The sequence below is a fragment of the Arvicanthis niloticus genome, chromosome 2 (genome assembly GCF_011762505.2).
Source record: "Arvicanthis niloticus isolate mArvNil1 chromosome 2, mArvNil1.pat.X, whole genome shotgun sequence".
Taxonomy (NCBI): Eukaryota; Metazoa; Chordata; class Mammalia; order Rodentia; family Muridae; genus Arvicanthis; species Arvicanthis niloticus.
Genome location: NC_047659.1, coordinates 85994022 through 86011500, shown reverse-complemented (window position 1 = coordinate 86011500; position 17479 = coordinate 85994022). Strand labels below are relative to the sequence as shown.

General features: G+C 35.6%; 1 protein-coding gene across 1 annotated transcript in view; it reads left to right on the top strand.

Annotated features, from left to right (window-relative positions):
• Positions 1-17479, top strand: part of Dph6 (diphthamine biosynthesis 6) — a 114121-nt gene that overhangs the window by 84486 nt on the left and 12156 nt on the right. The window contains exon 6 of the mRNA XM_034495326.2: positions 15972-16033. Coding sequence (XP_034351217.1) covers positions 15972-16033 — 62 coding nt within the window. The remainder of the gene's footprint in view (positions 1-15971; positions 16034-17479) is intronic.

Below are 17479 nucleotides of genomic sequence, written 5' to 3'. Positions count from 1 at the left end.
GCAATTTTTTATCAAGAAAAGTCAAACCAGAGAGAGTGTTATTTTATATGTGTGAGCAAAGGAAAATTGCGGTTTTAAATGTGTATCATTGTACTCATTTTGATATGTGTTTGAGGCCGATGCATTTAATCCATAAACCCTTCACAAAGAATGCTCTGAAGGTTCAGGTGGCAAGGCCTACCTGTGAACATCCCTTCAGAGTGTTCACCCCTCCAGTCTCTGAAGTGATTTTATTACTAAAGTTGTATTTTCAAATAGCATATAAGAAAAGGTGAGGCACAAGCAGCACTTAACAGTACTTGGTAAACACCACTCTGCTCTATTTGCCGAATACTCTGTAATAGAACTCTTGTTTGGTGAATGTGCAGCTTAAAATGAAAATGATTGACAAAGTGTAATCTCGTTTATGAGAAAAATCTACTGAGCAGCTTGTGGCCTTTGAATAAAATGACCACTAAAGGCCCATAGGGAGTGGCACTATTAGGAAGTGTGTCCTTATTATTATTAGGTGTACCCTTGTTAGACGAAGTATGTCACTAGGTGTGGGCTTTGAGGTCTCAGAAGCTCAAGCTATGCCTAGTGGCTCTCAGGTGTTTTTCTGAGGCCTGCAGATCAAATGTAGAACTCTTAGTTCCTTCTCAAGTACCGTGTCTGCCTGAATGCTACCTTGCATCCCACCATAATGTTTTTTAATGATACTTAGGGGCTTTTGATAGTAGTATACACACACACACACACACACACTCACACACACACTAAAATAATTTTAAGATAACAATAATCATCTTAGGTTGACAATGTTAATACTGCCTTTACCTATGTAATATCTGAGAAGACACTCCTCCACCTGCCTTTGTGATTGTACAGATTGAACCTATAAATACCTTGTACATGGTGGGCATACCCTCTAGTACCCAGCTGAACCCTCAGCCCCATCTCCCTTATTTCTAAGAATTTTAACTCGGTTTCCCAGACATCCAGCTATTTTATTCTATGTATGTCTAAAGTTCAAAACGTAATTTTAAGTAAATGTACAAATTCAGTCATTACCACATCTAAATTTAGAACATTTTTATTCCCCTCCCCAACAAAACTTCTTGCCCGCTTACTATCAATATCTAATTCCTTCAAATTCTTCTTTTTCTTCCCAGGCCCAGAAGGAAAAGTTATTTTTATCTTTATAGATTTTCATATCTCGACTTCTTACTAGTGGAATTCTAGAATATAAGACCTACTAGGACTGGCATCTTTAGAATAATGTTTCCACGTTTTACCCATCGTTTCTGGGTGTTTGTGTATCTATATAAATTCCATTACAGAAATATTTTATACTGCATATTATTAAGCTCTTCTTCAGTCCATGAACATTGTGTTCTTCCTACTTGAGGGTGACTGTGAAGACTCTTCCTGTGAACATTTATGCAAGTTTTCTTTTACCATGTGTTTGCATTTCCCTTGAATATATGCTTAGGAGTAGAATTTCTGTACCATGATGCCTTATATATCTAATTTTGAGGAACTGCCAAATTGACTTCCAGAGTAATTTTTACCATTTTAGTTTCCTACTAACTTTCAGGGTGGCTTCTGTTTTTTAGATACTATCAACATGTGATGTTTCCTCTCTTTCTTTTCTAGCTCTCCTGTGAAAATAATTGCATTTCATGCCATTATTATTTTATACATTTCTAGTGACTAATGATGTTTATCTCATATACTTAGTGAACGATGAGAGTGCCAATCATTTGAGTGTATATGCGTCGATGTGTAGGCTCAAGCCCAGGGTCTAAGCCATGCTACGCAAACATTCTACCACAGAGCCTTTTCCTGCCATTTTGGAATTGTATATGCTGTTTTATAAATTCTGAATACAATCCCCTTATAAAATACATGGTTCGCAACTATTTTCTCATATGCCACTGTGTTTTTTTTTCCCTCCACTCTCTAATGTTACCCTTTAAAAGAGAAAGCATGTTCGTTTGGTATAGTTGAATGCATTAACTTTTGTAGATTCATCCTTTGATAGTTTATGTAGTTATGTAGTCTATCATTCCCTTTAAGAACTTCATACCTTTAGCCTTTATAATCACATCTGTGACTTTGTGATCCTTTTCCTTACCCACTTTTATCTGAACTTCTCTTTATCTCTGTTGTTTCGCTACAGAGATCCTTGCCAGTACAGAGGCATGGCCTGAATTTATTCATCACTATTGAATAAATCATAGTAATGGGCAAAATGCATGTGAAAGATTTTAATAAGTCTTACTATGATGTATACTACTAATATGTACTATAAATCCATTGTGTTTAATTGCCTTTTACAAAAATAAAGTGTGGGGAACTGAATGCTGTGAAACAAAAAGCATTAATGCTGTGCTTTATGAATGGGGAGACTACACCTGTTCTAGATGCTCAGGATTTCATAACAGCAAGGTGTCCTTAAGAGAGTTGTGTCTGGTACGTGTCAGCTCACAGCACCAAGAAACTACATCATTGTTGTTGTTGGTGGTGGTGGTGTTGTTCTTAGACACATATTCTCACTTGTCAAACTGTGTTGATCAAAGCAACCACTGAGTAACTTGTTTTCAAAGAATGTTAAATCCAAATTCTTATTTTGTTATTCACACAATTTGTGGCCATACTTGTTATAAATCTATACTAAACTAAGATGATCTTCAGACAGCACTTAGGAAATAAGAGTGGTTATAGAATTGTAATTTTGGTAAATCTGTTAAGATCTTGCCTACACTGCTGGGATGTGTCACATGTCTGTGACAAGTCATCTTCTCTAAGCATTGCTTGACTCATTGTCCTGACCCTGTTCAGTATTTTCGCATGCAAGTTTATAAGATGACCAGTCTAGAATTTTCTTTTAGAGAAGTGACAGGTGTGGATAATGTGACTTCATAACACAAGCTTTGAAGTGTTTCCTCTTTTTCTAATTGTCCAAAAGATATTCTGTGCAATTAGTATTAATTCTTAATGTTTTGAAATGTTTATTACTTAAGCCATCTGAACATGGATATCTCTTTGGGGAAAACTTTTAGGAGAGATTGTTTTGCTCCTCTAGATTAGATTTCAGCTTCATCAAATCTTATTTCACTTAGATAAACTGAGTTTTCCTCTAAAATTGTCTTTTTAAAAAATTTTTAAATGTTGAAGATTACAGGGATAAGCCTGGTGTCTAGAGAGTTGCAGCCCAGCCAGGACTACATAGTGACCTCCTGTGTGAAATGTGTGCTTATGTTGTCCTCGCTTTTCCTGTAGAAATCTCTTGGTTTTTTATAAACTAGCTCTTTGTTTTCAAATGCGTTTGCCTTCCAGTGTAAGCTCTCTGGCGTTGTTGACTAAACAGGCGCTCTGATAGGTTTCATGCTTTATTCCATCTTCAGCGTGGCTTCTGCTCTGCATCAATCTTGGAACAATTCTACAGTTGAGCTTTTGTTTATTGATTTATTGGACTCAAATTTATATAGTCAGCTTACTATTTATCTAAATTATAAAAGTTATTTGATATATTTTTCGTCTTTATTGACTTGTTTATTAATCAGCTTCCATTTTTATATTTGTTAATTAACTAGATAAATGTTACTTTCTTTCAGTGTTGCCTAGTAGTTACTGTACATTAACTATATTTCCTTCCTGGACATGTTGTATTACCTTGTATTCTAATCTACACATGTATCTATCTTTATAGTGTATTGTTTTGTTTATATACCATCTATGTATATTGCCTCCATTCTCTCTCTCACTGTACTTTATTCTCTTTTAATGTACTTGTTTAACTCTGGGATAACTTACTACTGCCTCAATAACTCAATTTAATATGCATCAATTTAGCTTTGCTGGTGATAAATTTTTTCTTCACTCTAACTAATTTTTCTTTCACTTGAAATCCATTTTCATGATACTATGAAGAACACAGCATTTATCATCATTGTCACTATATTTTACCTAACACAAGCCTTGAAATATTTTGACTCATCTGCCTCATGATTTATATGCTATATTTTTTAATTGTTTATATTTTAGTTATGTGTTTATATATGTCTTATGTGGGGAAGTGAATTGTCATATACTTGTGTGTTTGTTTACATGTTAGTTAGCTTGCTTGTTTGTGACAAAGTTACTAACTGGATCAGGCAGAATTTGAATTCATAGTCATCCTCTCTGGTCCTGGGATTAAAGGTGCATACCACATGACTTTGTTTTTAATCTCACTAGTGGTCCATTGTTATTTTTTATTTTGCTACCTGTTTTTGCAGATAGTATTTAGGTCTCCTAAAGGCTTAGTGATGACACTGCACATCATTTCTTGTAGCATTCCAGATCTTACTTTTGACTGAGGTCTCCGACCTGCCTATTGATGTCTCCTACAGAGGCTGCTCAAGACAAGTACACATAGGTTTTTCTTCTTCTTTGTTTTTTTTCTGTTCTATATTATTTACTTATTTATTTGACATACATGATCTATAACAAGTCATTATGTAAACTGTGATTAAATCGGTGGAGCTTTTGCCAGCCTAACATTCTTACATGCTTTGCAAAGGATATTTCAGATAAACTACAGTTATATGTTTAGAAAACTTTCAGCAGTGTTGTCATTTCTAAATGATAACATTTTAAACTAGTTTTAAAATGTTAAACTAGAAAGATGTAAGAAACACATCTGTGATTGACATTGGTGATGGCTTACATTGATGACTTAGGGTAGGTTTTCTAGAAGGAAATGCTTGCATCAGACACTTAAAAACGTAATTATAATAGTGTTTCATAATGCCCAACTTTATAAAGGTCTTAAGGAACAAATAAAACAAAAGTTTTAGACTAATTATATTGGAAATCACTGATTTTATTTTATTTCTTTTTTGGCTCCAGTATAAAAAAGATCTTATCAGCATGCATTTCTCACCTACCTTGGGCAGGTGTAATTAGATACAAGCAAACTTAATGGAGCCAGTGTGCTCCGGGGCCATTCAGCTGTGCTTCATAATTGCATTTTTTTTAAGTGTGAAGGTTGTCTAACATATCAAGTGGCAAAAAAAAAAATTAAATTAAAAAGCTGAAGAGTCCTTGTTTATCTTTAGGTAAATTACCACAACACACAGCAATTTGCATCACCACCTAACAGACTGCAGACAGGAAGAAGTGAGCACTGCTAACAATAAGGACTGTTCAGAGCTTTCTCTGCATCATCAGCACCACCACTACTCCAAACGACTTCGGTCCTTTCCTACTTAATTTTATTCCACTGAGAAAGTTCCAGCTTCACTTGAACAACAACGTATTTGAACAACTTTGGAATTTTTTGAACATACTTGAAATATCATTTGTGATCATTTTCATTTCCAAATTAAAAAGGCTAAGTTACTCTGAGGCTCTGCTCCAAAATAAAATTTTAATCCCTAACCCTTTCCCCATGGAGATGAGGCTTTGGGTTATTTTGTTTGTTTTGTTTTGTTTTGTTTTGTTTTGTTTTGTTTAATAGTCTCAAACTCTTGTTAAGTGATTATTTTGATTTTATGGTTGTAACACATCAAAATATATTCAAGAAAACATTTCAGATTCCATTCTTATATTTTTGGTTGTGAGCCTAGCCTTTAATGGTCAAGCCATCTCTTCAGCCCTCAGAGTTTATTCCATTGCTACTTAAAATGTGATGTAATGTGCTTAGACTTTTCAGGGACATATCTCTTATGTGATGGCAGACTGTATACCTAAAAGATACAAAACAAAGGACCACAGTTACTTAAGTAAATGTACGTGATATGAACTAATAATAAGTCAGCATCAACTTGTTAGAAGGAAGGCCCCGTGATATTAACATCGTTCTTTGTTTACCTAACCCTCCTTACATTTTTAGCCAGTATTTTAATGTGTGCTTGAATCTCGTGCTTTTTACATTTGCTGGTGGTTTAAAGGTTATTTAAATTGCTAATACTTTTGATAATAGAATCAGTACTGATTCATACTAACTGGATAAATCTAGCTACTGCATCTGACCAGGGAAAAGGCAGCAGGGATTGTTATATAGTATGAAACAGATACTGTTAACTGCTAACCCTTGAAAAACATTCTTATCAAGTTTTTACATTATATTTAATTTGTGCTGGTTGCACTTTGAGGTGGCAGAGCAGCTAAGCAGATTGGCAGGGTGGAATTAATAAGTTAATACTGAATATTGTGTTTGTAAGTAGTAGTTTCCTTTACAATTACTGTTCTAGTAATGTAGGGGCAAGATGGCATAAACAGTTAAGTATTTGCAGAAAATATTAATATAAAACACAGAGATAACAATGCTTTAACAATAGATAGAAATTTCCAGAATGTGTTAACATAAAAAAGGTTAAAGTATTTTTTCATACTTTTTTTGTATTTCCTACCATGACTTGAAATTACTTCTTCAGGAAGTATGAATACTTTGAACATGGCCCAAAGAAACAACCATAAGTCAGTGAGCAGAGTGAACAGAACAACAGAGGGCCAGCAGTGGTGTGGGCACTATTTAAGGAGTCAGCTGTTGAGTCTGCGATGAAGGCCTCAGGTTATTGAACCAAAGAAAATGGGTATTTTTAATAGCAATCTGCAATATTTGAAAGACTGTAAGTACTTCTGGCTTCACAGGACGGTGCTTAACAGCAAGAAAAGTTACAGGTGAAAGGAGTCTAGTGTAGTCTGGGGGCTACCATTTAGTGCTGTCGTATAATGGCATGGGAGGGTGCCCAGATCTTTGCATGAATTTCAAATTTCCATTTCTGGCCCTTGCTCTTTCCTTATATAAATTGGGCTCTGCGTTGAGACAGACAGGGTAATAAGAGGTTGGAAATTGAAGGATGGAGATTGGCTTCCCTTTTGTAACTTTGGAGTAACACACTACTGGCTACCCAAATAGTTTGTTCTGCAGAAGACTTTCTTAAATAACCTGGTATTGGGCAAGTAAGTATGTACTACATGGTAAATAAACTGAGCCCACTGAGAACAACAGTCCTAATTTGATATGGCAGATCAGTCCAGCAGTGCTAACAGCAGCTCTTCTTAGTTCTCTTTTAAATCCGTTGCTTAGACTCAACATACTTGTGAGAAACTTACTGTGAATTGCAGCTTTCAGAGTTCCATTTCATGAATATTAACTTTGTTATATGTTTCTATCCCTCATTTGCCTGTTGGACTTTGGTTTACTTTCTTGATTTGGGAACTCTGCTTCCTTCCCCACTCTCACCATGCCTCTTGTCCCTGGTGTGAATCTTCATATCCTACTCGAAGGAATCTATGCTACTGTTGACCTCCATTGTCTTTCTTCAGACTTTGAACATACACTTTCTTCAGTCTCTCACTCTTTTGGCCATCATTAAAAGATGTCCATGACCCACTGCTAGGAAACAAAAGAGAAATTGTCCCTGATACTTTCTTTCCTTACTTAGCAAGTTTGACAATTAACGGCAGAAGTTTCTCCTGTGGCCGTGCTTCCTGAAGATTGTGCTTATTTATATCCCCCAACAGTCTCATGTGACCTTGTTAAAGGCTTCATGTAATTCCCAAATAAATTACATTTACTGTTTTGCTTCTATCTAGTATTTTATTGACATTTCCTGATAAGTCTAATAGGATGGAGAGAAACAGTGTTCTCTTTATAGACTCAGTGGGCGATTTGACCTCATCCAGTTAACCTTATCCTGATGTAGAAGGAAGCTATTCTTAATTAGACTCTATCAGCTTCTCCATTATCAACCCTAGAGCTTCTCATATATACCTCTATAAATCTTAATTTCATTGTTGTTCTTTCCTAAAGAAAGGCTTCAGATTAGCAAAGCAGCACTGCTTAGAAACGCTTGCTGGTTTTCGGATGCTCAGGCATGTCACACTTTATTTCCTTCAGGAACTCTCAGCTGAACACCATCTGGCTAGGGTGATTTATTACCACGGAATTTCTAAAGTTGCTCTCTTCGTTCCCCCTAGGAGATTGCTTTTTGCCACTGCACCACTGGTTATTCTCAAAGTGCCCTTGGAGTAGTCCTTTCCCCAGGGCTGTGGATGCTGCTCTGTGCAACACAGGACCCAGCCAAGTGCCCTGCCCTGAGCACCTCTGGCTTGAGCCTTCCTAGCTGAGGAGCCCAACACCTCCACTCATGCTACCTGCTCGTCCTCCTGCTACTTTGTCCCTTTTCTACCTCAGATTCTTCACTTCCCAACAGTACATCTCTGGTATTTTATTTTTTAAATACCATATTATAGGATGATTTAGACACTTTCAACAAATTCATGAACAGTTCTATGAAGCTCTTTTCAGTTTTTCTTTTGGCTATGCACAGATTTCTCTTTTGACTTTTCAGATAATGTCATGGTGCCTATCTTGTAGTTACTGTCCTCTTTCTTTCAAGTAACTTGAGATGCTTTTAAACCCTTTACTTCTCTCAGAAGGCTGCTAACTAGGATTTTCTTTCTAAATTTAATGCATACTTTTTAAAGTCTCACCGTGTGGATTCACAATAGAGATGCCCATACTAATTAGAACATGTGCTTTAGCTGTCTAGCCTTCCCAATTGTTAGCTTCCACTCCCACGCAAGCACACTGTGGTGTTCTATACATTACCTTCATCTGATTCTGCTTCTAACTGCCCAGATAAGCCACGCCAAGGCATGTTAATTATTGCTCTCTCTCATTGTACTCTTGTGTCATTCATTTGGATAATAATGGACATAATTAAAATCATGCATTGTAATAGCCTTCCTAGAAAGAATGCTGAACAGCAAAGGTTAAAAGTAATTTATGTTATTCTTTTATATTCTATAGTTAACAATTTTTATACCTGAACTTGGTTCAAATAATTATTTCGTTAAAAAGATTGCTTAATATAATTTATAGTTAATTTTGATTTAAATATATTCTGTCTTTGCTTAGAATAATTTAGTACAGATTTTTTAAGCTTCAAAGTTTTACCATACCCAATTGTTTCATGAATTATTTACCATTTTCTACTTATGAAATAATATCAAGGATTATATCAGAACTTTTAAGCATATTTTAATATAATCTTCAGTTTGAAATACAAATGCAACTAGTAATACAACTGTACATTCCTGAATAGAAGCATCATTTTCCCATTTTGTAAGTAGAGTTGTAGATTATAACAGTAGAGAAAAAGAATGCTTATCTGGTTTATTTTAATGCTAGCATATTGTAAGGCAGAGTGTCATAACAAAAGTTAGCCCTGGAATGTCTGATTCTGATATGGATAAAATTTTATTATTTTTTTAAAATAAATTGATATTCCATTCCCAAAGCACTTTGCACTTATTTCTTCAAATATATAATATATGTGAACATCTATCTTAGTAATATATGTGTATATAAGGATATTTGTATACTAATATATAAATTTCAAGCTGTGGTGCCCTCTCATGATGCATTATTTTTCAATCTGATGTCATCATTTAAAAAAAAAATCATATAGACCAATAGAACAAAATAGGAAACCAAGAACCCTGAAGTAAATCCAGTTCTCTATGCTGCTCTTTTGCAAGTGTACCTATAACACAAGAGAATGGATAATCAATGAACAGTGCTGGACAAATACTACATGACCTCATTTATGGAATCTGAAAGTGTGAAAATCAGCAAAGAGTACAGAGCAGTTGAGGAGGAGGAGGTTATGGGTAATGAGGAATTCTGGAGATCCTGTGTGTAGGACTGTCACTGTAGCTAATCAGACTTCATTGTGTACGTGAACTTTCCTGAGAGCTTTTGCATTTTATTAACTTCAATTTTTATTTGGGTAATGGGTTTTTTTATATTATATTCAACTGGCCTATAAATATTATGTAGATTTATAGACTACAGAGGGTAAGTTTTTACTTTTCAGAGGGGCAGTTTGAAAGTGTCTCACCTTGTTACTCAGGCTGGTCCAAAACTCAGAATTTGGCCTAGACTAGCCTCAGATTGTGTTATGCTTTCTGCTTCAGCCACTGGAGTACAGGATTGCAGACATGGACCAGCATCCCTTGTTCAGAAGTAGTTTTTACCATTTTGGAAAACAGTGAGTGAAGCTCAGAATATGTAGGACAATGGTAGAGCACTTGCCTGGCAGCAGGAAAGCCTTATTTCAGTCCTCAGTGCCCATCCACAGAATAAATAGTAGTTACGTAAGGTGATAGAAAGTTAATTAGCTTTAATATGATGAATACTTTGAAATGTATACATATGTGAAACTACTAAGTTGAATACTTTAAGTATACATGATATTAAGCTGTCAAATATACTTCAATAAATTTGGCAAGGAGGGAGGAGAAAATAACTCAATCAGATTTGCATTTTATACAGTTCAGTCTTCCTGTCATTAAAATGTCTGTTCCTCGGGCTCTGTGCTGTATTTTTGACTCACATTGAGTGTTGTCCTACAGTCAGTTCATCTCACAGCTTCTGTTTCTATTTCCGTATCTGCCGTCCAGACCTCTCTGCTGGGCTCTGACCCCATTTTCCACGCTGCCAATTAGAGTCTCTTCTCTGGAAATGCAACACACTTCTAGAATGATAGTTACCGTTTATTTTCCTTCCAAATTTTGCATATATTTTGTTGTTTTGCACCTGAAATAATGGTAGCGAGCACTATTATCATTAATTTGTCCCAAACTATAAAGCTGAGAATCATCTGGACCTTTTTTCTAGTACATTCCTAGTTTTATAAGTACTGTCTGTATCACACCTAGCATACCTTGCTCTCCAATCTGTTCCTTTCCTTTCTTACTATAGCTTTTGTTCTAGTACAGCCTCTCTTCCTTATACCCATGTGCTGGCTATATACTCGTTTGCCGTGCCACCTCCAATCATGTGTCCAGTGAAGGAGAGAGACCTTTCTAAATCTCAAACTGGATCCAAGGGCGGACTGGAACACACCACAGCTCTGTAAAAATCCATTAGGCTTCTATAGCTATAAACTCTCAGTCAAAACTAAACTTATCAGCGTCTGCCTTTGGTAACTGCACATGGGATGGATACCCAGGTGGAGCAGTGATATGGATGTCAGGATGTGCATGCTAACAGGAGCCTGATATAGCTGTCTTCTTAGAGGCTCTGCCAGAGCCTGACATATACAGAGGCAGATGCTCACAGCTAACCATCGATCTGATCAAGGGGTTCCCAATGGAGGAGTGAGAAAGAAGACTGAGGGAGCTGAGAGGGTTTGAGGCCCCATGGGTTGAGCAACGATACCAACCAGAGCTCCCAGTCTGGGAGCACATAGGGAGGGACCCATGGCCCCAACTGTAAATGTAGGGGAGGATGGCCTTGATGGGCATAGGTGGGAGAGGAGGTCCTTGGTCCCATGAAGGCTGGATGCTCCAGTATGGGGGAATTTGAGGGCAGGGAGGTGGAAGTGGGTAGGTGGGTGGGGGCACATCCTCAGAGAAGCAGGAGGAGGGAGGGTGGGATAGGGGGTTTCTGGGTTGGGGGGAAATGGGGAAAGGGGATAACATCTGAAATGCAAATAAAATATCCAATTAAAAAATTAATTAAAAAAACTAAACTCATAAGAATCCCTTCTTTTTGCATCTTTATTCTTAGCTCTTTTGTTTCTCATGTCTCTAAATTTACCAGGCTTGCAGGTTTTAGTAGTCCCACGCTTAAAGCTAATGAGAACACTTAGGCAGGTGTTTCTTAAAGAAATATTTCTACTATCCCTCTTTGTTTTATACACGTATATTTCTCTTTTTATTTGTTCTTTTCATGGAAAGAATTGCACAATACTTTTAAAGTAGAAAAGAAAAAATTTTGGTCCATTGCTAGTAAGTATTGATTATTATAACTGTACAATTATACTCAATGTATAATTTACTAGCCATTCATTTTATATATGTCATAAATTTTAAAGTGATTTCATAAGAATGAGTCTACTTTATGATATAAAATCTCAGGTTATAGATTTAAGAAAGAAGGCCGGTATCGAGACAAGCTCGACACAGTGAATGAGATAGTTAAGCATTTGGTGGCCTAATTAGAAGAATGGAAAGTAAAAGGTTGAAGTGAGGTCCTTGCCTGTCTCTAGGATTTTACATGTCAGCTCCTTCTCATCTTAGAACTCATAGAACCAGCCTTTCTTCCTATCTGTCGTTCTTAACAAAACTCGTCTATTTCAATGTGCAAATATTTTATAATGGTATAGGGTTTGGGTCTGAGAACAACTAAATGCTTCATTTATTTAAAAACAAATAAACTTTGCAATATAGGATTACTTGTTCCAGTAACTAGTGAGTATGACAGAGATAGCGAGAGATTATGTGGTACATGCACCAAGTGATTCTATGTGCCTGTGTCTGTGTGTGCATGTGTGTACCTGTGTATATATATGTAGATCTGTGTGTGTTTGCCTGTGTATGTGTGTATATGTGTGTGTGCATGTGTATCTTTGTGTCTATGTGTCTGTGCATGTATGTATATGTGTGATTGTGCTTGTGTGTGTGTGTGTGTGTGTGTGTGTGTGTGTGTGTGTGTTGTTAAATTATAATAGATTCTCAGTTCCTGCCTGCAGTAGATTAAAAAAAATTATAGGCTGGCCAAAAATTGCTTCTCAAACTGATTATGTCTTTTCTAATATCGATAGTGATTTTACAGTAAAAGTGTACACTGCTGAAGTTAAGATGGGAATACAATTCATCTCACTGGACTCCGTAAAAAACAGCATTATCAACTATTTTGTGATGTTTCCCTCATCGTATATAGGGCTGTCCTGAAGAAATAAACCTCCACTTGCTTTCATGACAGGATATAATAAATTAGCTGATATAATTCAGTTGAGATGTTGAAAACTGCATTGAAAATAATGGGGCATAACATTTTAGGGTTAACATTTATTCATAGATGATGCAATTAAATAAAGCAGGCATTAACTTCAAGGTCAGTCAGTAAAGTAATAAAATTGAATATTTTAATTGAATTGTAATCGTTTCCCATTGATACATGCAACTAAAGTAAAATGGATGTCAGCTCTGCAAATTATAGTTCTTCCTCCTAATTAATTTCTTAATTCTGCATGGAGCTCTCCAGTGCCTAGGTCTTGTTGTGGGTTTATCCACCCACCCATCTTCCATCAAGGAATGTCTGCACAATGTGATTAAATGGTTAGATGTCAGAATTTATAGTCAATCTTTTCCTGTACTTTGAAGAAAATCTTGTTAGTAACTTAAAATCTCATGCCTGTAAATTAAAGCATTCTTGAAATGAAATGACATCCTACATCCTCTGGACTGTCATCTTCTTTGTTAATATTTTATTTCTTTATACCACTATTTATATCAACATTAATAAATGGCTCAATGAATAAAATTCTTAGGAGACATGAATACATTGAGATGGCATTCCATAACTGGCTATTTAAGAAGATAAACTAAAAAGATTCTGTGAGATTAAAGAGAGGCACAGTTAGCATATATTCATGACCTAGACTTCACTAGATAACAGTCACTAAGTGGAATGAATCTGAAGAAGAGATGTCTCTCAGTCGGAGTATGATGAATTGAAGCTTTTGAATAAAGTTTGCATTAAAAGAGCCCATGAGCACTTCTGGTTTCTTCACAATGCTCCCAAGGTGTTTAATGTAATGTAGCTTTACAGAGAAAAGCAAAAGACATGTAATCACAAAGATGTTTCAAATTGCACTGACACTGTGTTGAATATAGGTACTGTTTTGTTTGGCTTTGTTCTGTTCTGTTTTAAGAAAGAGAATATTGTACCTTTTAGACCAAGTGCATTAGTAGTTAAATAATTACTTAAATTCTTAAATAATTGTATGATATGGACGTGAACATTACCAAATTCTTGTTATTCATATACTTTCAAATAGTTCCACATAATAGAATCATTTCAGCATAAATAAATCTGTATTTCAGGACTGCTCTTTAGTTGCCACTAGAAGTGTAAATAGATTCTTCTTTCAGTAAAGCAAAGAAGTTAAATTAAGAAATGAATCCGACCTTCCCAAGATTTGTGTTTAATTTCAACTCAAACATTGACTTGATTATTTTAAAAACTTCTTAAAAAAGTCCAGTGATAAATTAATTTATTGATACTAATCTGATCCTGCACTTCAATTCTCAATTATAAATGTTCTTGAATATCAGAATTCTCTGTGTATAACATCCAGTTATAAATTCCTAGAAGGAGTAGAAGAGAGGAAACCATAATCAGAATATATTATGTAAGAAAATAATCTATTTTCAATAAAAGAAAATCTTAAACCCAAAATTTAAACCAGTTTTAAAGCCAAAATTAAAATAAAAAACAAAAAAAAAATTAGAAAATTAGAAAATTAGAACATAACTTTATACATTTAAGGGGATCCATTTTACCAAACATTTGTTTTTAAACCCATTCTTAATGATCAAAAGTAAACTATATGCAGATTGTTCATGCAATAATAAAATGCTTCAAAAATAGAAAAATTTAAGAAAATTAGGAATTCAATCATATTGGGTTTTCATTTGCATGTTATTAATTATGGAGTCATTGATGCTCTAAGAATTAAGACTTTATTGGGAACGCTTTTGTATCGGAATATTATGGTTAATAGGACAGGTGGTCTTCCTACCACATTCACAACTAATGGTACTTCTGTAGGAAAGCCTAGGCTGATTTAAAGACATAAATAATGAGAGTGGCTTAGGCCATTGCCTTCTCAAGGACAATATCTTCAATCCCTAGAGGTCTCTGGCTGTTATCCAAGAAATGTTTTTTAAAAACAACCTGAAATACATCTCATCTAGGTAGTAATCATGCGGTCTCTAATGACTTGTCACTTTCTAATGAACAGAAAAAGTGAAGTAAATGCAGAATGCACTCAGATGGTTCTCTTCCAGGCTGCAGGAGCAACCTAGGGGGCATTACTGAGAGCAACATATTGGCCTGACATAAGGATGACTAAATCCAGTGTTTAATGTAGAAAGATCTATGCAGAAAAATACCTAGACTGCCATATTGAATTGATACACTTTAACTACTAAAATTGGGATATTTTGGTAAAGAATTAAACTCTATTGAAATAGACACATTGTTTTGAGATCAGCTATAACTTAATTTCATAAGTATATCCATATTGAACTATTAACTGAATTAATTTTATAAATGTGGCAGTTTATTCTCTTTTGTATTCTTATTTTATAATTGCATTTAAAGTTAAAATAAAATAAGTATAAGAAAGGAAAATCACACTATTGTCTTTAAATAAAATAAATCACAAGTAAAATGCTGAGGTTTTATATTTCCTTTTATTTTAATTACTTTTAGTTTTTTACAATCCAGTCATTGCCCACCTTCCCAGGGGCAGGGCCTCAAGTCTCTCAAGTGTTAGGTACATCTTCTCTCACTATGGCCAGACCAGGCAGTCCTCTGTGGTATATGTCGGAGGCCTTGCATCAGCTGGTGTATGCTGCCTGGTTAGTGGCTCAGTGTCTGAGATCTCAGAGGTCCAGGTTAGTTGAGACTGCTGGTCTTCCTATGGGGTTGCCCTCCTTCTTGGCTTTTTCAGCCTTTCCCTAATTCAACCACAGGGATCCCCACATTCATTTCTTTGGTTAAGTGCTAGTATCAGTGTCTGTCTCAGTCAGTTGCTTGTTGGGCCTCTGGGAGGGCAGCCATGCTAGGCTCCTGTCTGTAAGCACACCATAGCATTGCATTGTATTTCCTTTCTGTCAGATTGTACTGTTTTAATCTTCTTTACAATTCCCTAATTGAAAAAGCCAAATTGAAGGAAGGATCTGCCTACTGACACAACTGTAATAAAGTAAAGCTGATTTTTAGGGGCAAGAAAGCAATCATCCCTGAGAAATAGGGAAGCAAATTCTGACAAAGTAAATTTTTACTTTAACATCAAAACAACTTACAATATATATACATTGCTTTCCTGGATGAGGAGGGGTCAAGGGAAGAAAATATGCCTTTAGAGCTCTAAGCTGACACTTACCTAGAAAAAATTCACCTTTCTTGACAGGCTTAGATCCTGATAAGCATCTTGGGAAAACCCTGGTTGAAATGGAGCCTTATCTTTTAGAGGTAAGAATTCATGTTGCTCTTTAAAATATCAGCATCTAAATGAAGAAAGTAGTACCATGATATAATGACTCAAAGAGTGATTTGTGTTTCAGAAAAATTTAGATACATTCCTTTTATTACCGGTGAAAGGTTAAAACTTTATAGTTTATATATAAGTGTGTTTAAAATAAAATAACCCAAACTGGAATGAGTTTGTAGTTGCAAGAGTGAGTGAGATCACAGGGAAGGTCTCTGAGGACCTGTGTTCCTGTTATCACGGACAGTGTGTGCTGCATGTACCGCATGCGCCACAGGTGCCACAGATCTGAAGCACCCACAGCCTGTCTACCTTAGACACAGACTCGGGAGTGGAAACTTCTGGAGGCTGTTGAGTCTAGTCTTTGTTACAACAATGAACAGAAAAGGAAAGGGATTAATTATCCCAACATTTCAAATAGCCTCTGTCATCCTACCACTATCGAGTCCTATATGTCTTCTACATACTAAAATATTTGTCTTCATCATTCCCTTCTGTTCATTCTATTGACTTGTATTGGAGAATGGCAGCAGATGCTGTGTTTGCTACAGCATCAATAACTGAAGCAGTGTGATTGTTAGAATGTGAGAAGGTATTAAACCCAAAGTCAAGATGTAGATAGACAGTGACTGTTTCTGCGAAGAGCAGAGCTCCACTAAGTATCCTGTCTTATATATAGCTCAGTTCCTTTTCTTTCTCTGGGTGTTTTCAGGGACAGCACTGTGCCATGAGCTGCTACACTCCACAATAGCTTTATGGGTTTCATACTAGTTTTGGAACTGTTTGTAGTTGATTGTTTTGTGGTTTATCAAAATATACCAAATGCATAAAAGTCCCTAAAATATTAATTCCTTCTGATTAACAAAACTAAGCACTTGTTATGTGACAATCAGATAATAAATATTAAAAGGGAAAGGAAATGACTATAGAGTTATGACAAATTATGTTTGGTTTATAGAGAAATTGATGTCATTTGAGTTTACATCTGGTTGCTTTCTGTGTTCAGTTGGCATCTTCTTCCAACCGGTGATGGCCATGGTTGGTTTTGCAGTCATATCTAGTCACTGCCACCAGATTGAAATTAGCTTCCATCTCTCCCAAGGCAATACTGATATATAATGAAGTCACTTCTAGAAAGTGAAAGAAAAGAAATCAGAGACTGTGGGTTTGACAAAAGAACTTCTTACAAGTTCTCTCTAAATTTTGATATTATAAGTTGAAGGACTTAAGAAAAACCAATTAAATAGGATGGCTATAGATAATAGTACTGTGCTGTTAGTTCATGAGCCTGAAAGGAAGGAATTTGAGTGCTTTACGTAAAAATGTAACTAATTGAAAAGAAATGAATGTTTACCATAATTAAAATTATTATATGATATATATTATTTTAAAACATTACCATACCACTTTAATATGTCTAATTGTGTGCT